This window comes from Schistocerca piceifrons, chromosome 3 (genome assembly GCF_021461385.2).
Source record: "Schistocerca piceifrons isolate TAMUIC-IGC-003096 chromosome 3, iqSchPice1.1, whole genome shotgun sequence".
NCBI classification, from domain to species: Eukaryota; Metazoa; Arthropoda; class Insecta; order Orthoptera; family Acrididae; genus Schistocerca; species Schistocerca piceifrons.
In genome coordinates, this window is record NC_060140.1 from 202,497,550 (window position 1) to 202,521,941 (window position 24,392).

Below are 24,392 nucleotides of genomic sequence, written 5' to 3' on the forward strand. Positions count from 1 at the left end.
TGGCCAGTAGTGTATTCTTCTTGAAGTCTGTCAGTCCCTCACGTTTCGATATTTTCAGAAAGCTCTTATCTTTCACGACGACAAATACGAGGAGAGCGCGAGCCCTGTCTTAAATTCCGGTGGGTTGCGTTAGTAACTTGGGAAGAGCGGGTGGACCTACTTGACGCTATATTCTCCTGATGATAATCTAGACAGCGTGCGACAATGACGCACGACACTGCAACAGAGGCGCAGTGCGGTATCGCCGCTAGCAGGCAGTATACGGGCGCCGGTTATCGCCACGCGCCGTTAATGAGGAAACGTGCCGTTTGCAGGCGGCGAATACGAGGAGCACACACGCGCCCGCGGCGGCCGGCTGGAGGGGGAGTCCTTTTACCTGCGGCTCAGCTGTCGGCCGGAGCAGAGCTCCGCTGCGCCCCGAGGAGGCGGCCCAGGTCATTGACAGCACTCGCCTCACTGCTCAGGAATCCGTGCGGTCCCCCACTCCCCCACCCCAGAGGGAAGCAGGTACCGCTACAGCCGGCTCCGGCCCAACCCGCCCTCGCCGGCAGTCGTCGCTGACGAGCAGACGCTGGCGCACCACCTCCGAGCGATGTCGCAAACGACGCACTGAAGGCGGAGAAAAACTATCGTGACTTCTAACGAGAGAGACTTCAGAGTGAAATGGGCGGGCTGTGGCGACTCGTGCTGTGTTTACTGTCCTCCGCGCTGCTGGCGGCATCGGAGGAGGAGAACCCCTTCGTGGAGATGGCGAAGACTTTTTTGAAAGAGCAGATGCAAGGCCAGGGGGGCAGCTCCGGCGCCGGCGGAGCTCTGGGCGCCGTCGGCGCCATGATGCAGAGTTTCATGCAGGGCGGGGGCGGTCGACAGCTGGGAGACCTGCTCAAGGACTCGGACTTCGTGGCCACAGTGGGCTCGGCCCTGGCCGGCGCCGCGGGAAAAGAGGCCTACGGTGACAGCACCAACTCGGGCGTCATAGACCCGCAGCTCATCGCCGACCTGGTCGGCGCGTTCACGTCCGGCCACAGCGACGAGAACAACAATGACGTGAAGCAAGGCCGCGACCTCCGAGACGAACGGAGGCCGCAGCAGCAGGGGCAAGTGGACTGGAGCAGCATGCTGGACCTCGCCCTCAGCTTGGCCGGAGGTACTCAGCAGGACCAGCCACGAGGCGGAGGCAACCCCCTGCAGGGGCTGCTCGGTCTCTTGCCGGCCCTCATGCAGGCCGCCAGCAGTGGCGAAGCGCCGAGGGCCGAGGGAGCCGGCCTCAGCGAGGCCAGACCCTCTCTGTTCGCCCCCGTGCTGGCAGCGTTCCGCGATTACTGGGAGCACTTCATGAGCTCCGAACTGGGCCAGACACTGTGGAAGACCAGTGGCCTGGAGGCCACGTACAGGCTGTTCACCGACAAAGACGGAAATCTCGATACAGAACGCATATACAGGTCTTTGGAGAACGCCAGCTTCCGGAAGCGGTGGGTGCGCAGTCTGGCGACCTACGTCTCTGAGTGGATCGCTCACGTTTCAGATCCTTCTACGCAAAAAAGGTCAGTTACTTTCTTTGTGAAATTTTACTTGGCTAAATCGTGAATCTCAGTCAAGTACAAAACTGTTTTATTATAATGTCTAGATCATTAAACTTTATTTATACAACATGTCCCGAGAGGAACAGTCAGTATTCAGGGATACAATAGAAATGGTCATTCGAAGCAAAACAGTCTAGTAAACATAGTTTCTAAAAAATGGTTCAAATGGCTCTGAGCGCTATGGGACGTAACAGCTGTGGTCATCAGTCCCCTAGAACTTAGAACTACTTAAACCTAACTAACCTAAGGACATCACACACATCCATGCCCGAGGCAGGATTCGAACCTGCGACCGTAGCAGCCGCGTGGTTCCGGACTGCGCACCTAGAACCGCGAGACCACCGCGGCCGGCGCATAGTTTCTAAAATACTTACCTTAAGAACTACGTTAGTTAAGATCTGGTACCATGAAATAAAGCTCTTTGCTATCCATACTTTGAGAAGTGGTACGATGGACCACAACAAGAACAAAAGTTCAGCCAGCATGGGCTCTAAAGTGAATACTTTAAGAAATGGTTCAAATGGCTCTGAGCACTATGGGACTTAACATCTGAGGTCATCAGTCCCCTAGAACTTAGAACTACTTAAACCTAACTAACCTAAGGACATCACACACATCCATCCCAGAGGCAGGATTCGAACCTGCAACCGTAGCGGTCGCACGGTTGCACACTGTAGCACCTAGAACCGCTCAGCCACTCCGGCCAGCATACTTTAAGAGCTATGACCATTTTTTCAGTAGAAGAGATGTGTTCCACAGTAGTGAAGATTAACAAGTGCTCGTGGTTCTTAAGATACACGCTTTAAAGCTCACATTTACTGGACATTTTTCTTGTTTTCGTCCTTACTACTACCTCTCAAAGTATCAAAAGCAAAGAGCTTGCAGTGGAAAAGATTTGATTTGCAGTACTGGCACTGTAGATGGAAAGTTCCATACCTCTTAAGGTATGCATTTTAGAGCCTGTATTTACTAGACTTTTCTGCTTCAAATGACCTTTCCTGTTATATTCCTGAATACTGACCATTCCTCCTGGGGCACCCTGTATAAAGCAGTCAGTTCCAATCAAACTTCACATTCTACTTCAGAGACAAAGAGAACAGGTCAGTGTGTTAAACTACCCTACATAGAATAAAATACACACAACATACCAATCAGTCATTAGGACAATCCATGAAACCACAAATTGTGACATCTGTGCAGTATTAAGTACACCAACTGCTCAGTTAGTGAGCTACTGGAGTAATGACTATTGGTATGCTCTATATATTTTATTCGATATAGTACCGACATTTTAACACCCTGACCTTCCTAATTTTTCATTTTGTCTGTTATCATTTGGTCTGAAGATGATGGGAAAGTGCTGTTGAAACACATCACCTTTGGTAAAGAAACTGTAGCGATCTAGACATCACAATTAAAAGTTTTATGAGTTATTGTTTCTCAAGAAGCATTTGATCCCATTGAAAAGTCAGCACAATGTATAGACTTTCATTTCATATAAGGAGCATGTAAGGAATAGATATAAAAAAGTAAGTAAACTGTTTATTATTTAAAAAGTAATTGCCATGACTGTTAATACATGGATTCCACTGTCAGATAGGACACTTAATTGCCTACTGAATCATGATGGTGCCTGGGTGTCTTCCTCTTCATCCAAAGCAAATTGATGACCATGAAAGTCTTTCTTCAGGGCTCCAAAAATATGGAAATCACATGGGGAGAGATCAGGATTGTACAGAGGATGCTTAAGGGCTTTGCAGTGAAACTTCTCCAGTGCAGTCAAAACAACCTTGGCAGCACGTGGACGAGCATTATCCTCCAACAGAATGATGCCATCGGTCAATATGCTGGGGCATTTGGACTATGCTGCAGAAGTTTTCCTGGAAAGACCTTATACATCCTCCAAATAGTCCCAATATCTCCCCCTGTGATTGCATATTTTTAGAGCCCTGACAAAAAACATTCTTGGCCATCGATTTGCTTCGGATGAAGAGGTCAACAATTGAATGTTTCTGCAAGCAACAGCAAAAAATTTTTCCATGAAGGGTTTGACCTTCTTGTCTCATAGTGGGATAAATTTATTAACAGTTATGGTGATTACTTTTGAAATAATAAACAGTTTACTTACTTTTTTCCATCAGTCTTGTTTTTGTGTGACTGCTCCCTGCACAACAACTTTACTACTGAAGTTGATTGAGGGCAATGGCAAGGCAGACTCGCATTTGGGAGCAGTGGGGCTCAAATCCCTGCCTGGATAGTCAGGTACAGATTTCTACAATATTTTAAATCACTTAACACAAATGGGAGAACAGTTCCTTTGAAATTAGTGTGCCTGATGTACTGGGCATTTCTTGTTCCATTTCTAGAGTCCTCATTTTTGACAGGGTATTAAACCCTAATTTCTCTTCCTTTGTTACTAAAATCAAGACAGCAATGAGATACTGTTGATAATTTACACAAATTATTAAAATTAGCAGTTGCAAAACTGAATTGTTTATCCAAAGATAGCAGGAGACATTTTATACTTTGTGAACAACATTTTATTGGCGAGTCTGGGACATAGGGTCATATCAGCAGTTTTGTGATGCTGTGATTGTGGAGTGATGTTGGTGTGCAGCATTCTGTGAACTGCTTAAATTCAGTTTTATCCATGTTTTTCATCTGCTGCAATATTTAACTTAATGACATCAGACATCAGTCTTTCCACAATGTCATAGAATTTTCTCTATCATCAATATTCACAAAAACTTTGGGTACCTAAATTGGCAATAAGTTGCTGAAAGAATAAATGTCTGAAGATCAACAAAAAAGGGAAGGAAACATATAAATTTTATAAAATGAAATGTGTGCCTTTGTCTACAAAAATCTACCAGATTTGAAACCTGTCATTTCATAGCTATGTTAAAACAGCTCGGGTATGTAATACCTGTTGGCAAAACTGCAATTTTACTTTAATTCATCAGCTGGCCAATGGCAAGCTCATCAGTGAAGGGCTTAAATCAGGATGTTTCACATTGGAACTGGAACACATTTTCTCAAAAATATGAGTCTAGTGGGCATATCTGTACAGTTTGCTACTGATTATTAGTAGGAATCTTGTGGGTCAACATGAATTATAGAAATATATACAATTAGTGCAAATAATTTAAGTGACTTGTGTTGGTTATTGACAATAACTAAAAATGCCAGCAGTGCAAAACTATATCCCATAAAAATGCTAATGGTTGCCTGCATGTTTCTACAATACATCCAAATTATATAAACCCAAAAAGCAACATTAAAGTTATGTTACTGTGTGGGAGACAGACAAGCCTGTAGTCATTATTGTTCCAATTGATGTTAGACCTTTGCTCAGATTTACACCTGTGTCTCTCACTCAGTTTTATACAACTGCATTATCTGAGCATGCTGTGTAGTTTGAATTCCATTGTGTAGTTAGATCTTCTTGTGTCATACGATACAGACCACGGGTGTTATGTATGCAATACCAGCACATGTTGTAAAATAGAACAAATGGAGGGAGAAATATGATCAAGGCAATCAGGTAAACACAGTACTTCTTAACTTCAACATTTATTAATGAAAGTGCAACTAGATGAGATACCAAATGAAATTTGTAAGTGGACTGGGGATTCCTTGGTAGCGAGAACACATGTTGTTACCTTGGATGGAGAGTCATTGACAGATATATAAGTAACTGACTCAGGTAAGTTTTTTGGTGCCCTTGTTGCTCATGTTGTATATTAATGACCTTACAGACTATATTAATAGTCAGACTTCTCACAGATGCAGGGACAGTTCAAGAACATTTTTCCGCAATAGAGGCTTATCATTTGGCATCCTTCCACTCCCTCCTTTACGTTTGTACACTTTCACCCGTGTCAGTTTTCACTACTAATTGTGAAGTGCGCAGTATACACAGATCTTGCACTTTGGTGCCCCTCACACCTTTACACACCAAGTGACCACTACAAACTGTGATATGTCCTGCATAGAAATTTTGCAATTGTAGCACATCTGGTACCTCTCTCAGCTTGGCACCCCAATCAGGGGCATGTGTTGCTTGTTCCTTAAACCAGCACTGCACAGATGATGCAGTTGTCTGTAACAAAGTACTCTATTCAGATCTAGATAATCATCCAAAGTGATGCAAATATTGATAACTTGATTTAAATGTTTAGAAATGTAAAATTGTACACTCCACAATAAGCAGAAACATAGTATCATATGACAACAATACCAAAGAGTAACAATTGGAACCGACAATTCGTACAAATACCCGGACGTAACATATTTAGGGATATAGAATGTAATGAACACATAGACTCACTCGTAGGTAAATCAGGTGGATCATTGTTAGGATACTGGGAAAATGCTACTGCTCTGCAAAGGAGGTTTATTATATAACAGTCACACAACACTTCCTACAATACTGGTCAAGTGTATGGGACCGTACCAAATAGGACTAACAGAGAATACTGAACCTATGCAAAGAAGAGATGCACCAGCGGTCACCAATGGTTTTTCTTTTTTTGCCCACAGAAGTGCATACGGAAATTGTGAAAAATTTAAGCTGGCAAGAACTTCAAGGTATATGCCACCTGTCCTGCAGAAGTCTTTGTAACATGTTTCAAAAACAAAAATTAAGTTATGAATCTAGGAATTTACTGCAGCCCTCTATACATCACTCCCATGAAGACCACAACGACAAGACTGATCTAATCATGATGTCCACTACAGCTTCTAAGCAGTCATTCTTCCCACAATCCACACACAAATGACACAAGAAGGATCCCTACTATGTAGTTCAATGTGAAGTAGCCCCCACTGTGCACTTCTCACTGGTTTGCAGGGCATGTGCATACATTAGGATTCAACAACCCACTGAAAATGTAGTCATTAGAGACAGAGCAAATGCTCAGATGGGAGAAGGGTGAGGTAAGAAATCAGCAACATCATTTTTAATGGAACCATTGCAGTATTTGCCTTAAAGGAAACCAAGGAAAATTGGCTGAATGGAGATTTGAATCCTAGTTCTTCTGAAAATGAGCATATGGGATAGTTTCCCAAATATGTGGGTGGTTTGAAGGCACTTAAGTAACAGAATCTAGTATGTTGTTCTCGGTGGTGACTGTTTATCAGAGACAAGGGTATCCTCAGGAGTGCTACACAGAACTATGATAGGACTGCTGGTATTTATTGTAAACACAAATGATCTGCGTACAGGGTGGGCAGCAGTCTGTGTTTGTGTGTTGATGACGCTGTGATGTACGAAAAGGTGTCAAAGAGAAATGATTGTAGGAGGATATAAGATGACTTTTCTAGTTGGTGTGGTGAATTGACAGCTAGGTCTAAATGTAGAAAAATGCACATTAATGCAGACGAATAGGAAAAACAAACCTGTAATGTTCAGATACAGAATTAGTGGTGTCCTGCTTGACACAGTCACATCATTTAAATATCTAGGTGTAATGTTGCAAAATGATATGAAATGGAAAGAGGATGTGAGGGCTGTGGTATGGAAGGTGAATGATTGACTTCAGTTTATTGGGAGATTTTTGGAAAAGAATGGTTCATATGCAAAAGAGACTGCATATAGGATGCTAGTGCAACTTGTTCTTGAGTACTGTTTCAGTGTTTGGGATCCATACCAGGATTAAAGGAGATATTGAAGTAATTCAGAGGCAGGCTGCTAGATTTGTTACTGGTAGGTTTAAATAACGCGAAGCTGTTATGGAGATGTTTCAGAACCCAAATGGGAATCCCTGGAGGGAAGTGAAGTTCTTTTCAAGGAACACTATTTAAGGATGTGTGAGACAGTCAAGGTTGCCTCTACAAGTGTCTTCAAGTCCTCATGAAGAAAGGAAACCCCTCCCTGTGGAATCCTGCAATCAATTTTCTGCTGCACTTGGAAAAAAATGAAAATACAGATCTGAGAAATCAACCTCAATTATATCCCAAAATCTGCAAAATTATGAGATAAGACATCTATTGCTGATTAATGACAAATATATATAAATTTTGTTTTTCAGGTACTTAACAACAGCACAATTCATGGGAAATGGATTTCTTAAGGCGCAAGGCTATCCTAAATCTGTGATGTTTGATCCTGCAAGACCATCAGAATCCCTCACTCGCATCGTAAATGCAGTTTTTAAGAAACAATTTGGTTTAAAAATTGACTCAGCAACTTACATAAAACCAGCTGTTGCTTATCTTCAGGTATATGTTTGTTACTGATACTATACAGCATTATTGAAGTTTCGTGGTGGTGGTCAAATCTTTTTTCCACAGTTCAAAAAAATCTTGCTTTAAGGGTTGTGAATGAAAAGAGCTCAAATAAAAAATAGTAGATATTTTTCATGGATGCTGAAATTCAATTTGTCACATAGTTTGTTGATTTAAGAAAATTTGGCCTCATTTTTTGAATTAAAGCCAAAAATGACAAATCATGACGCTTATTTACTGATTTTGCACCTTCTTCCGTTTTGAGCTTTCAATTCTAATTTTCATGTTACGTAATATTTTATACATTTCTAATTTTATAAAGGTAATTAAGAATATTAGTTGCACTTTCTACTTAATCAATGTAAGTCATCTACCCAAACTGCTTAAGTTAGAGATTGCTTCATTACGCATTGGAGAACTTCAAGCCTCTCTGAAACCATGTGACACAGGTGACTAATCATCTACCAGTACTGACAACTTATACAACAATGAAAATAGTTCATGTTTTGACCATATGAGAAAAAAGGCATGTTCCAGCTCTGGATAGAGTACCTTGAAAGTCAACGAACTGCAGGAAGAGCTGAATGTACTCTTGCTGATCTCCATTGTCTGATCATATGCTTGGTATGACAGTAGCAACAACTGGTAAACAAGTTTATTGGTTGTTGTGCTTGCACTCTGATGTTGCATGCTGATTCAAGCCCTTGGTGTGGGGAGTTAGTCCGCATTTATAGCTCTGTTAATCACCAACACCATTATTATAGGATCTCATCAAACCACATCTTTTATTTGTAAACAAACATGCACACCACATGACCCAATAATTGAAAATGTAAAGCTAGTTATGTGCTATAATGTTGACAGAGCACTCTAAGTTCAGGCTATATAAAGTCTACCAATTATTACGGAATAACGTCTTACTGAGGCCACATCATTAAAGCTCGAAGAGAAAAGTTCAGATACCAAGCAAAGTCATCTTGCGTAGCAGTAGGGGTTCCAGATGCAGTTCGAAAACAAAGTCCATAACAAAGATCCAGCAATGTGCCCACAGTGGTAGGTGTTCCAAGAGCAGATTAATCATAGCTGCAAGAGTGACATATGTAGCCTGTGGCAATTCCCTTTCTGTAGGCCACAACCGAACACACACTACCACATGGTGCCAGGTGAGTGATTGGAGCAGGCCACTGAGATTGTCATAGGCTTACTGGTGCAACAAAATGGTGAGGCAGGAAGGTGTGGCATGTCATCTGCTGCATCATTTGAGATGGATAACAGACTTGTGCGATTTCATTTTTGTATGTTTGTTAAACATGGAAAAGGTGCTCATGCCAGTGGCAACAAATAATCAATGCAAAAATCATGCTTCCATTATGCTTTATATTAACAATATACTTCTATTGGGAGTCACTTTACTATAATTTATTTAATAAAATAAGTTCATTTTGCATTGTTAGTTGGAAGATCATGGTGAACAGCTTTAGATGACTACGCAAAAGCTTTTGTTTCTTTGTGCACACAAATGGCTAGCCTTTGGGAAGTGAGGATGAAGTGTCTTAAGTGTAAATACCTGCCATATGAGACTAAGAGTATGTTCTGTAACTCACTTAATTATGTACAGGAAGTCTTCAAGCTGGGACAGGCGAAAGGTCTCAGCTTATCACACCTTAGTCCAAAGGAGATTGAAGACAAACTTACAGACACAATAAGTGGTCACATAATTGAACCAGCAATGAGGGTCTGGAGAGCTTACTGGTACGCAACAAGGCACCCTCAGTGTGAGGAGTATGTAATATGTACTGTCAACCAGAGAGATACTGCGACAGAAGGGGGTTTGAAGCCTGGTGTCACTAAATTATCCAGGTAAGTTATGATTAAGTTTGTCTTTCAAAGGTCTGAACAATACTCTACTTTAAAAAATTATGATAACTACATTACAGATAGATGCTATGATTGTATCTACTTAAATAACATATGAGAAGATTACCATAAGACATTTTTGTCGTGAAGAGGAATAAAAAGAAAAGAAATAAAATATTAATCACAAAAGACTATGAGAGAGAGAGAGAGGAAGGGGGGGGGGGGGGGGGGGAGGGGACTGACTACACTCTGCTCCTATGTTATGGAGAACAACACAAGCTTGAAAGCTGATCTACAACATTTATCTTTCCATGTGTATGTTTGTCAAATTGCTCAACAACTCCCATATCCAGTGAATGTGTTTGCTCATTTCCTTCTTTGAAAACTATTGTGATGGCATGAGTGCTGTTTCATTTCAGAAACCCACATGTGCATCTGTCTTTAATGTAGTATAGTATGCATTTCTAAGATCCTTTCTGATTTCATATTGAAGTTCTATGTGATATTTCTTACAAACATATTTCTGTATCCTGCTTCCTTGTGAAGTTTATGAAAAATGTTACAAATGATAACTCTCTAAGGTAATTATATCCATAAGAAATAGAGTTTACTGTTGTCTTTCTCCCACAATGAATTTTGAGAGACTAATTCATTGGATTCTAACTGGAGGGAAGGAAGATTAGGGTTTGACATCCAGTAGATGATAAGATCTCTAGAGATGGAGCACTAGTTCAGATACGACACATATAGCACTGTAGTCTCTTTAGTGGAGCCACTTTAAGTGGTTTTTAGAGAAAATGTGTAAAAATTAAATCTAGATGGCCAAGTAGTCAGTGCCAGCTGCTGTGTAAGAGCACGAGAGCATGTGAACACTCTAACTTTCGACACCTTGCAGATTTATTGGTTATTTTTCTTTCAGTGCTGTTAAATGTAGCATAGATGCTGCAATCTGAAAGATATGGCACTTAAATCTACCATGCTACTGCTCCTCTAGATTCCATGAAACTTAGCATCAAGGTCGCAAGCAAACCTTCAATTGTGCACATTTTAAGGTGCTTTTGCACATGCACAACTCGCATGACGTAATATCCTTCTGGACCAATACATAGGGATTTGATAAACAACGTGTAAGGTTGAAGATGTGCACAGCTAGGCCTTGCCACTCAACTAGAAGTTTAAGCCAGTGCCACCAGGTGGTAGCACACTGTGGAAGACTTTCATCCCAGTTCTCTCGGCACAAATCCTGCTAGATGATAGCATTTTCCTCAGATATGCTACTTCACTCACTACATACTGTAGTAAAATTAGATCTGACATCAGTATATGTTAAATTTGTACTGACCGTAAACCTATTTTGCGGGTTTCTGAATGGGTTATAGTATATTAAGTTCTGAATTTCATAATACAGTGATCCATTTGAGCTGCTGAGAATCATAAGGGCCTAAATCACATCACCGTCAGCTGAGAGATTGTAGCATTTATTCATGCTTTTGAAATCTGTTGATCTTATGGTCAGTCAGGTTTATCTGTGCTGTAGGGTCAGACTGTGTATATATGAAAATTCATGAAAAGTTATACCACTGGTTTCACTTGTATTCACTTAAATGGGGGCTCAACAGCTGTGTGGTTTAGGCCCTTATGAGTTTCAGTGCCTCATTTGTATTCTAATCAAGTGACCTTGATGGCAGACACTACTGCTTGAGTTTAATCATTTCCACAAATGTGACTTTGTGTTTGCAGTTGGCTGTTTACTGTGTGAGAATTGGCTTTTGTGCACAGTGTAAAAATGAACTATGTTGACTCTATTTTAAATGGTAACAGAAAAGTAAAGCTGTGAGGACAGGTTGTGAGATTTGCTTGGGTACATCATTTGGGAGAGCACTCACCTGCAAAAGGCAAAGGTCCCAAGTTCGAGTCTCGGTCCGGCACACAGCTTTAATATAACATTAAGTTTCATATCAGTGCACACTCTGCTGCAGAGTGAATATCTCATTCTAGGAACAGAAAAGCAAATTACCAGGAAAAGTTAGCCACAAAGAAACTAGGCTTTCACAGAACGGCTCCTTTAATTGAGACAGTAACAAAATCAAATAAGCGTGACTACAAGCGAACATTTGACGAGGAAATGTACAGTTAGCACCAGTTGTTAGGTGGGTGCAGCATAAGAATATCTTATTTTCAGCCCGGAAGTAAATTTACGAACTAATACAGGGTGATTATAATTAAAGTTAAACTTTCGAACCACTTAACATACTGAACAAATGTCTACAACACTGCCTGTATCTGTTTAGAACTTCTGTATCATTACTCATGAATTTTTATTAAATAGGAATTCAATGAATGGAACAGTGGAGAATCCAGGATAGAGTAATGACAATATTATGAAAGGTATAGATTGCTACTCACCAATATATGGTGAGTAGCAATCTATCCTTTTCATAAGATTGTCAATGTAATGAATGGAATTTTTATGTTTCTGTCATTCTTGACGTAATACTCTTATCATAGAAGTATTGCATTCAATAGGTACTGGTACTGCAACTTAATTTGCTTATTACTGTCTTTTAGCATGGTTGCCATATGGATCCTGTCAAGCAACAATGGGAGTTCTTTCTGGAAGCTTTACAGTGCTGCTGTTGAAGGTCATGATTGCGCAGTAAGTAAAATCAAAATAAAGTACCAATGTGTTTCCAAGTTTCTTCATACCTCCAGAATTGTTTTTCTAATCATGTCACTGCAGATAGTAACCAGCATTATACAACAGAAACAAAATTGTATCAGCATAAAACACTTATTCAAAAACAGCCATTAACATGTGCCAAAACTTTATTTGACCTTTTGTTCAAATGTACTCATTACAATATAAAAAAGCTCAGGTAAGTCATTTATTTTTCTGTGTCATCTAACTGGTCTGATGCAGTCAACCACTGTTGTGCCAATCTCTTAATCTTCAAGCTGGACCTACATCCAATATTCTCATTAACTTTTAATCTCAATAAAAGAATGTGAAATGCTACAAAGGGAATCAGCAGTTTGTTACATATGTCACAACATTGTTCATCACAGGATGCCAGAATGATTTGTTGCTGTTGCCTTAGGTTCAAAATTTAAAAAGTATCAGAAAGTAAGTTTCCAAAATCCAACCTCCAGTAATAATTCTTTATTAACTGGCCAGTCTTACGTAATTTTTGTAAACTTATAACAAAAATTAAATAAAAAACCAAATGGGCCATTTCAGAATAATTAAAGGGGCAGACAAATGATGAAACACCTGGAAAAAAGAAAGCCAACTGTTTATTATTTAAAAAGTAATCACCATAATGCAGCCCTAGATCTAAAATATTTCCAAATCAGGGGAAAAACTTGATAGTGACGCCACCATCTCCCTTGGGCGTTTGAGATAGGGCATTAGAGATAGGAAAAAAAATCTATTTTTCAAAAATATTTAATTTTGTAGCCCACATCTTTCTGAAGAGTTTGATATCTAAAACATATATGTTTGAGAAAATGTAAGACATGTTATTTGGTCTTAAGTATGCCAAAGTGCAGTGCCACACCTCTTCACACAGCATTCTTCTATCACACGGCACAGTATTTTGCTCTGTGGAATTCTAGCATGTATATTTTGTAATGGAAGCCTCCAGATCTATATTCAGGACAGTGAAAATTAAAATGCCCTGTGGTCCCTCTCCTGCTCCCAGTCGGGCGGTTTGACATACTACTCCCCTAAAAAAAACACACACACAATTAATACTGGGTGGGCTTATTTGTGACCAAGAGAATAAGAACTCGTAAGAAAATTTGCACTCTTTATTGCTTATTAGATAATAACTTACTCTTTACTAAGACATAAAATTAAAAAACATAAAACCAGTAAAGACAAGAGACAAGCAAGACAGTAAACTTTTCTTCAATCCTGTAAGTCCCGACATTTTTTTGTCTCTAATCTTCCTACAGCTTTATACAGCGAGCTTTCCTTTCTACGAAAGAATCTATTACCTCATCAAAGTTTTTCAAATGTTTTGCTACATGAAAAATCAAAATGTCTTTGATTGATACTGAAAAAGTTGTTAATATGAGTAGTACCCAAGAATGTTGCGGTTTCTCATTTTTATTACGTCTGTTATCACTATCTGCTGGATAAAATAAAATAAGACTTACTAATATTGCAGTAATAGTAACACATGCCAAATAAGCGAGACTGTTTTGGCACACACGGTCATTTTTATCTGCCTCATTTACATACATAACACAACCAAATGTAATTCACGAAATAACAACATCAAATGCCTATTAGGCCTACCACAAGCAAAAAGTTTTATGTTAGGAAATAGTTTCACATTTCATTCATGTGCTCCAGTTCTTAAGCATGGGATTAAAAACTTGTATCAATAGTATGAAATTTTTATACAAATTTGGACTCATCATATTCTTACATATAATTTGTGTGATGTCCCCATTTCCTCTCCTTCCTCGTTCTAAAAAACAATCTTGTCATCACTAATTCTGTAACTATTCCTGCCATTGTCAAAACTTACTTTCTAGTTGGCTTCACTAACCCTGCCAGAATCGCCAGTTCAGTTATCCCATGTTTATTCTCCAGTTACTTTTTATTACATGTTTGTACAATGAGTTTTCTGCACTATTTCGGAAACAGAACTTAAGCGGCTGCTAACCGGGAACTGTACAACTGGCCCTTCATAGCACAACATTCTGGCAAAAATTTTCTGTCGAAATTTCATTTTCTTGGAGACACTGAGAAGATAATATGTAATATTTCTTACCTGTTATTCCTGTTAATTGTTACTTTCCACTCTGGTAGTCTGAATCTATGGATTTCACTAATAATTATAACAACACTTATCATTGGCACACCCAATCAACCACACAAACCAACAATGTCTGGCATTCATGTGTCTTGGTTTATTCAGCTCAGTGCGTATAGCCCTTGCCATTTTGTCTGCAGGAAAGTTTTCTATTTCTAGATGTGATGGGGATTCCACTTGCAGAGACATCACATATGCTAAGTGCACATTCAAACATCTATTTATGATCGATTCAGAAATCAACTTAGAATGTTTTCAGAAATGTTCAAAACCAAACAGGGATGCATTTCAAAATCATATGAACAGTCAATAGATCAAAGTGCGCTGGGTGTTACGCACTTTGTGAAATGAGTTTTTTTTTATCCAAGAATGTGAATTTGACACCATCTGACATTGCCACCCGGGGCAGATACCCCAGATTGACCCCCCATCCCAGATCTGGGCCTGCCATAACTGTTAATACATTTGCTGCACTGTGAGGTAAGATGGGCAGTGCCTTCATGGAAAAATGTTTGCAGTTGCCTCCAGAAGCATGATTGTACCCAGGCATGCATCTCTACATCCACAGCAAATCAACAGCCATGAATGACTATCTCACAGTTACAAAAATGTGGATGTCACACGAGAAGAGATTGGGATTGTATGGATGGTGTCTAAGGGATTCCCAGTGAAACATCTGCAATGTAGTTGAAACAACCTTTGCAACATGTGAGTTGGCAGTAGCCTGCAACAGAATGATGCCATCCATCAACCCAGTGCACACTGACTTTTAGGAACACAGAGCCACAATTAACACACAGTGGTATGTGGACACTGTCCGAAAACTGAAGCACACCATCAAGTCCAAACACCTGGAGTGTTGACAGGTGACAGCCATTATCTTGCAACAGAATGATGCCATTTGTCAACACTCCTGGTGTTTGGACGAGATAGCACACTTGAGTCTTTGGACAGTATCCACATACCACTGTGCATTAATTAATTGTGGCTCCATGTACCCAAAAGTCAGTGAGCAGTGGCTTCACAGATGACATCATTCTGTTGCAGGATAATGCCTGCTCACATATTGCTGAGGTTAATAGGGTATGCTGCAAACATTTTGCTGGAAAGCCCTTGCACATCCTCCATGCAGTCCCGATCTCTCCCCATGTGATTTTCATATTTTTGGAGCCCTGGAGAAACACATTAGTAGCTGACAATTTGCTTTGGACAAAGAGGTGCATGACGGTATAATTATGATTCTGTAGGTAACCATAAATATGTTTCCTTGAAGGCACTGACCACCCTGTCTTACGGTGGTATAAAGATATTAACAGTTGTGGTAATAACTTTTGAAATAATAAACAGTTGAATTACTTTCTTCCATCTTTGTTGTTTTCATTTCACTGCCCTTTACACGTATTTCGAATTGTTACCTCTATACTTACCAACTAAGCAGTCTCCTCATGGGATGTTTGTCTAGGACACTGCTTACAACATGTAGATGATTCTGATGTAGTTTCTGGTAGGATAAGTGATGATGCCAAAGCCCATCACTTATGACCTGTACTCTCACTTTACAATCAGAACCAGTCACCCAAAAAAGAGAAAGCATTCAACATTTATTTGCACAAAAAACTTGATATACACACTGGAGATACATGTTGCATCCTCATAAACCAATAAAGAGAAAAGTTCATCAGATATTCTCAGCCATAGGCAAAGCAAGTGGCAGATTTCAGTTTGTTGGTAGGGCTGCTTGCAAAACACTTATACATCTCATCAAGGGAAGTATTCCATCTCAAATGACTGAAATTGAATAAAAATTATTTTAAAACAAGGGGATGTGTGTTCTATCAACCAGCAATGTTGTTTGTCTGTAAAACTCTGTATTTGTGTACAATCGATATTTGAAGTTAAATAAATGTAAACTACCAAGCCATAAGTCAATGAAGAAACAATACCATCTAACCCACAATTATGACCAACAGTTATAAATCACAACATGTAAGCTTTCACGGCTGACGTCTTCATTAATTAAAACTTCCGGGCTATAGGCAACGAAACGTCAGGAAGGAGAAGCAGTTTTATATTTGGACCACGGCAATTCAGCACGGAAGTTTTAATTAATGAACTGTTATAAACTTTGCAGTGACAAATGGTCTCACAATAACTTACTTACTTACTCACTGTTCATACCGTACTCGAGAGTCCATTACCGCAGCAACGTATTTTCGCCATCTGTCTCTGTCTTGGGCCTATTTCCTTCCATTCACCTTCAATACCTAGGCTCCTTAAATCAGCCTTCACATTGTCCTCCCATCTATGCCTCAGTCTCTCCACAAGACATTTTCCTTCTAGGTGCCCTACCAGTACTCTGCACGCTGCCCTGTCCTCATCCATTCGAGCTACGTGACCCACCCATCGTAGCCTACATGATTTAATAATACTGATTATGTCAGGGCTTGAATAGAGTTCATGAACCGCTTCGTTATGCAGTTTTCGCCACTCTCTGCTAATGTCATCCCTTTTTGCTCCGAAAATTTTCCTCAAAATTTTGTTTTCAAATACTCGAAACGGCTTTTCATTTTGCACAGTGAGAGACCAGGTCTCACACCCATACAGCGTAACTGGTAGAATAGTAGTTTTGTATATTCTAATCTTTAAATTCCTAGACAATATCTGTGATGAAAGTAATCTATTCAGTGAGAAGTAGCACGCATTTCCCGCCCATAATCTCTTCTTCAGTTCGGATTCAATCTCATTTCTCAAAGTGATGTCCACGCCTAAATACTTAAATGTGTTCTCACAATAAGCAGCACAAAATTTCAACATAAACGCATTCATTTAGGAATATGGATATCACCAGATGGAAAGGTAGTCAATCAAATAGATCATGTAGCTATCCAGAAATGATTCTAAAACAGTATTAAGGATGTCAGAACCTTTAGGGGGATCAGATTGTGACACGGACCACATGTTAATCATATCAAAAATGGAAGTGAAACTCAAAAGGAAAGTAAATAGAAATAGAGAAGAAATTACAAGATATAACATAGGAAACCTTATGAAAATAAATACAAAAGAAAATTTTACAAAAGAAATTGAGAGCAATCTAACAAAACCGAGACTGACCAATACAGAACAACAGGATGTTGAAAGCAGATGGAGACAACTGAAGAGCTGTATTCAAGAAGCAGCTTCCAAAATCTTAGGTAAAAGAAAATGACCTAATAAAATTTGGTTTAACATGAAGTGTAATGAAAAAGTACTGGAAAGAAGAAATACAAGGAATGTATGGATTAAAGAAAGGGACAATACAACATCGAAAGAAAGATACTATAAACTCGGCCAAGAAATGCAAAGAACCCTAAGACAAGAGAAAAGGGAATACTACAACAATATGACCAGAGAAGTGGAGGATGATTTCTATCATCATAGGACAAGGCAAATGTATCCAAATATAAAAAATCCTTTGGGAAATTCAATAAAAGGGAACCGTTTATACAGGATTAGTAAGGGAAAATACTGACCGACAAAAGTGACATACAAAAAGATGGAAGACATACTTTTCACAACTTCTCAACTGCAATGACCCACACTGTTACTTTAAATTGGAAGAACCTGGTACAATTGATACAGCTGATACAGTTACTATCCCATCAGTAAATGAAATACAGCAAGCAATAAAGAAATTAAAGAATAAAAAGGGTTGTGGTGAAGACCAGATATATGCTCAGTTACTAAAGAATGAAGGCCCACAACTGGAATTAGAAATACAGGCTTTAATAGAAACAATTTGGAAGACAGAAACCATTCCTGCAGATTGGAAAACTGCAGTTGTGTTCCCCATATTTAAGAAGAATGATCCACTTGTTTTTGGTAACTACAGAGGAATTGCCTTACTGGGTGTCACCTACAAAATCTTATCAAGCTGCCTATTAAACAGGCTGATACCAATAACAGAAGAACTGATTGGGGACTACCAACGCGGTTTCCACAGAAACAGGTCTACACTAGATCACTTATTCACCCTAAGACAAGTAACTGAGGAGAAGTTGGAATTCAGTGTAGATGTCCACATATTACTCGTAGATTTTAAAAAGGCCTATAATAGCATACACTGACAGTCACTCCTAAATATAATGAAGGAATTTAAAATACCATCAAAATTAATCAGATTAGTTAAAATGTGTACAGATGAAACTTTATGTTGCATAAAGACACCGGTAGGAGAAACTGAATATTTTAAGGTGTACACTGGACTGAGACAAGGGGATGCCATTTCACCTATTTTATTTAACCTTGTCCTAGAGAAGATCAATAGAGAATTTTCTAAAACCAGTCCACAAGGGATCCAGCTACTGGATGTCAACATTGCAAGACTTGCCTATGCAGATGATGTAGCACTAATAAGTAGTTCCAAAACAGAATCAATCAGAATGATGCAAAATTACTACAAATTTGCTGAGAAAACAGGATTACATGTTAACGAAGAAAAGACAGAATACCTGCCTATAAATAAGAAAACCAGAAAAGATGCACCTTTGACTGTAGATGGATTCAATTTCAAGACTGTTGACCACTTCAACTACCTAGGAAGTCGTTTCAGTAATAACAACAGAACAGATATAGAAGTAGATGCCCATTTAGCAACAGCAAACAAGACACTTTTTAGTTCCATCAAAATTCTAAGAAAAAGATCGCTTAGCAGTAACTTCAAAATCCACTTATATCAAGTGGCCATTATAACTGTGATGTTATATGGATGTGAAACATTAATGTTTGGAAAGAAAGATGATGGAAAACTGTTAATATTCAAAAGAAAAGTACTAAGGAAAATTTTTGGACCTGTATACAACGAAAATAACATGGAACGGAGAATAAGAAGAAATGGAGAATTAAGAGGGCTGTACAAACACCGTAACGTCATCGAAGTGCTCAAGAGGAGAAGGTTAAATTGGGCAGGCCATATAGCAAAAAAGACAGAGAATAGACTACCTAGAATGGCATTCAGCAAAACAGTAGATGGAACGAGAGGAAGAGGGAGACCCAGAATCAGATGGCAGGATAACATTCGGGAGGACACAACAAGGATGAACAGCAACAGCAACTGGACAAACAGCACATTGCACAGACAGAAGTGGAAGAGGCATAGAGCAGGCATATGGTCAATAAGGCCCTTGCCACATGTAGAGTAAAGTAAAGTAAAAGTTTCACAAGAGTCACAACAGAGGCACTAAAAGGCATAAAGCTAAAAATTTGCTCGAAACAATATAAGTATTTTAATTACTTCATTGAAAATCCACATATGTACTTTGATGATAAATAGGAGAAGGAAGTCTGACAAGACAACTACTTCTGTTTTGGGAAATATGATTCTAAGTTCTGCAAGTGTTAACATATATTGTTTCAAGAAAAAGTTTGTCTTTTGCTAAACACAACCTCATTGATGACTCTTGCACACATTTCTTCAGCAAGTTGTGCTTCTGTTGTCTGTAGATTCATTATCTTTCAAATACTGATTGAACTCAAATGCACAGTTTTACTGATGAATGACACTGATGAGAGATGGCACAGGCACATTTCCGTGTTATAAAATATTTTTTTATTCAGATTTAATCTGTTTAATTTGGGGTGCTTCCTGTGTTAGAATATTTCTCAAGAGTGTGGGGACCCAAACCAAACAGGAATGACTGGGGGTACTGAATGTATACCAAAAAAAGAGAGCACCACAGGTTTGTTTGACCCTTGGGAGAGTTCCACAAAAATACTGAAAAACGTGCTGGCAGACACTTCAAGGCAGACACCAACTATCTCACAAAAACCTACCTATCTACTTTCAAGAAGCAATATCAAGTGAAGAATGTAGGAATATACTACACACCATCCTATGTATTCCTCACATAAGGATTCTGAAGAGAGGATTACATCAATTAGAGCAAGCACAGATGCATTGAAACTGTCATTCTTACTGCCCCCCATAAGCAAATGGAACAGGAAGATACCCTAACTTGTGTTAGAAAGGAAAGTGCCCCTGCCATGCACTCCACAATGGTTCAAAAAGTATTGACAGGTAGATCAGAGGATAATGCTGAAAAGTCTTGTGAAGAAAACCTTTCATCATCCAAGCCCAAGAAAAAGTCCAGTGGTAGTGGATACAAGCAACATCCAAACAGAGAAACAAACATAGTCAAAAGAAGTTCACAGTTTATTTTTAAAGGATCCATTGAGATCACTGCATAATGCTGACACTGGTAAAAACTGAAGAAGCTTTTAGAAAGCTCCTACTGGCCTTTTATCAGTCCTGGCAGCCAGATCATGCAGTAACTGTTATAGAACTTGTCCCAGTTGGGTTGCAGTGTCCTCACTGGATGTTGTAGCAGCTACACAGATAGATGAATTTCTATATTGATGCTCAGTGGGGCTACTAAAAAATTAATGGAAATCAGGATTTAATAGCCTGTCAACGACATCACTAATTCTGTAACTATTCCTGCCACTGTCAAAACTTATTTTCCAATTGCCTTCACTAACCCTGACAGAATCACCAGTTCAGTTATCCCATGTTTATTCTCCAGTTACTTGTTATTACATGTTGGTACAATGTGTTTTCTGCGCTATTCTGAAGACAGAACTTAGGCAGCTGCTAACCGGGAACTGTACAACTGGCCCTTCATAGCACAACATTATGGCAAAAATTTTCTGTCGAAATTTCATTTTCTTGGAGACACTGAGAAGATAATATGTAATATTTCTTACCTGTTATTCCTGTTAGTTGTTTCTTTCCACTGTGGTAGTCTGAATCTATGGATTTCACTAATAATTATAACAACCACATAAACAAACAGTAATTGGCATTCACATGTTTGGGTGTATTCAGCTCAGCTCATATAGCCCTTGCCCTTTTGTCTGTGGGGAAGTTTTCTATTTATAGACGTGATGGGGATTCCCCTGGCAGGGACATCACGTACACAAAGTGATCATTCAAACATCTACTTATGATGCATTCAGAAATCAACTTAGAATGTTTTCAGAAATGTTCAAAACTAAACAGGGATGCATCTCAAGATCATATGAACAGTGAATAGACCAAAGTGCACTGGATGTTACGCACTTTGTGGAATGAGATTTTTTCTGAGAATTTGGACAATAAAGCAAAGACATTGATTCTCTTATAAAATACTACACCTGACTCTCACTAATCCGGCCATTCCTGGCACTTATGGGTGTCGGATTAGCGGAAGTGCCGGATTATTGAGTGTCTGAAATTTATTTTATTCATTTATTTTGTTTTTTATTTATTTTGAAAACATAGGGGATATAGTGTACTGTACTTTATTAAACCGAAGGATACAATTTTAAAACATAGAGGATATACTTTATTAAATCCAAAAATACATTAATTTTCAAAGAAAACTTAGTGCTTGAGTGCATACTGTGCATTATTATACGGTCATATCACTCGCTATGAAAGATGTCCCTAATTTTTAACTGTCACAAAGATGATACTCAATGGTGGCACGCTTTATCACGCATCCGCTTTACAAGCATTACATTGGTACTGCATATATCTGCTTGTTGCATAATTTACTCCAGGAAGACCTTGGCAGCTTCATCACCAGCAGTTTGAGAAATCTTCATGCTCTCCCCTCCTGTGTCCTCTTCTTCATCACTTTCATCATTACTTTCTTGCACACTTTTGATTATTTCTTCATCTGTTTAAGTTTTGGTCTGTATCACAGGTTTCTTCATTCAGCCACTTAGTAACATGTTCATCAATTTTTTCTCCTTCTGGAAGGTTGTGGAACATATCAATGTACAAAGTAATTTATAATTCCAAATTGACTGGCTCATTGTTGTCACTCAATACTGGATCCAAATCGGCGTCAATGGACGGTCACAATTTTCTCCAACCCTTCATTATTATGGTAGTGCTCCCCACTTTATCCCAAGCTTCAGCTGCTTGGAAAATAACATCGCATACGTTAATTACTTTCCACGCCTTCAGCATAGTCTCGATAGAGTCGTTTTCACTTTCGTTCAGCAACAAGACGAGAAGTGAATGTCAATAATGATGTTTAATTTATTCCAAAATTTCCTGGTCCATGGGCTGGATTAGGGCTGCCACACTGGGTGGGAAAAAGAGTGCTTGTATACCATTGGACTTTAGAGAAATATTTGAAGGATGACTTGGAGCATTGTCAATTATAAGGATAGCTTTCAGTGGAAGCTTTTTCTTCTATAGCTCTTTTCTCACTGCTGGAACCACCAAGAGAATATTTGTCTGTCCACCCATGCTTTCTTCTGTACTGCACTGGTAGAGTATTTATGCCAGCGTGTTGAAAACAACGTGGATGTTGCAATTTTCCAATCATCATAAGCGGTAGTTTGTGACTCCCATTTGCATTACAACACGCCATTAATGTTACACGCTGTTTCTGTTGTTTGTAACCTTGAGTTTCCTTCTCGTTCTTGGCAGCTAATGTTTTTGAAGGTTCATCTTGTAAAAGAGTCCTGGTCCATCAGCATTATAAAAGGCATCAGTAGTTAAATCCTCTTCCACTATTATCTTCCATATCTTGCTTACAAACTCATCAGCATCCTTATCATTAGTTGACTGACTTTCCCCAGTGACTGTCAGCTGCCGAATGCCATGTCGTTTTTTCCAGTCTGAAAGCCGACCTTCACTTGCTGCAAACAAGTTACTGCTGCCAAGTTGTTTGTTAAATGCAGCTGCTTTATCCTTTATAATCGGGCCACTAACGGAATTCCTTTACTGCGTTATTGTATGAAGCAACTATAAATAGCTACATCCAGTTCTTCATTCTCACTCTTTCGCATAACCTTTCGTTTTCCCAACTCACTATCCATTTGTGTTGAGTACTGTCGAATAACATCTTCCTTTTTGAGGTCATAAATAGTCGCTCGTCCAACTCAGCAGCAATGGCTTTCTGTGAAGAACCTCGATTTAACTCATCTAAAATTCTGAATTTCTGCTTTAGGTCTAGCATAACGTGTTTCCTTTTAGAAGACATGATTCCGAACTGTAAAGAAAGCTACAATTTCAAAAACAGTATATAAAGCATTGTTTAAGTAAGCATTGTTATGCATGATAATTAATTGTGCATGTGTTTTTGAATGTGTGCCAGAATACCGAGAGGCCATACTACTGAGGCCAATTAGTGAGAGTCTAACGTATTTTCATTTCTTGAAGAATAACTGAAATCCTTTTCTTACAGATTCAGTACCCTGCAAACTGTGGAACATTTCATGAAGAAGACATCAAAGCAACAACAGAATATATTCACAGTGAGCTGTAATGCATATCATCCTACTTCCACAAATAAATTATACATTTTAAACCAAAGCTGGTCTTTTGAACAAAATAATGTGGTGTCTGTTGTCCGTGCTATCAACAGAGCATCTCGGATTCAAAATTGTTGCAGCAAAAGCACTACCTGAATTATGCTCTGAGATAGTATGTCTTATCAAGTTACGTTTGACACTGTTTATGACTTAGTCACATATGCCTCTGTATTTACAGAACAGAAAGATCGCAACAGAAAGATTAAATTATTCACAACAATTTGTTGTGATGCCAAGTGGGTAAGTATATTCCTTTGGCTCTTTGTAGTTCTTTCTATCATATTATGGGGTGTAATATACTTTTCCTCTTTTGAACCATTCTTACACCACAATTTCTGAAATAAATCCCACAATTTTGTACTGAAGTGGTAATGTAAACATATGAATTTTATTGCAACATCTGTAGCAGCAGATGTATGACAACATATTGTTCAAATTGAAGCATTCTTATGTTTGTGAAAGTGAAATATTGGAACCTCATAACACAAATGATGAAATCGAGCTGTCCATTAAATTATCTCAGGCCAAGGCTGACAAGTGCATGGTAGCA

At 39.1% G+C, this 24,392-nt stretch overlaps 1 protein-coding gene across 1 annotated transcript; it reads left to right on the top strand.

Moving 5' to 3' along the window:
- Positions 1-424: 424 nt before the first annotated feature.
- On the top strand, positions 425-23,843 carry LOC124789391. Its single transcript, XM_047256723.1, has 5 exons — positions 425-1,544; positions 7,616-7,805; positions 9,430-9,671; positions 12,237-12,324; positions 23,716-23,843. The coding sequence occupies exons 1-5, from the start codon at positions 664-666 to the stop codon at positions 23,794-23,796; spliced, it is 1,482 nt and encodes a 493-aa protein (XP_047112679.1). The 5' UTR covers positions 425-663; the 3' UTR covers positions 23,797-23,843.
- Positions 23,844-24,392: the final 549 nt, after the last annotated feature.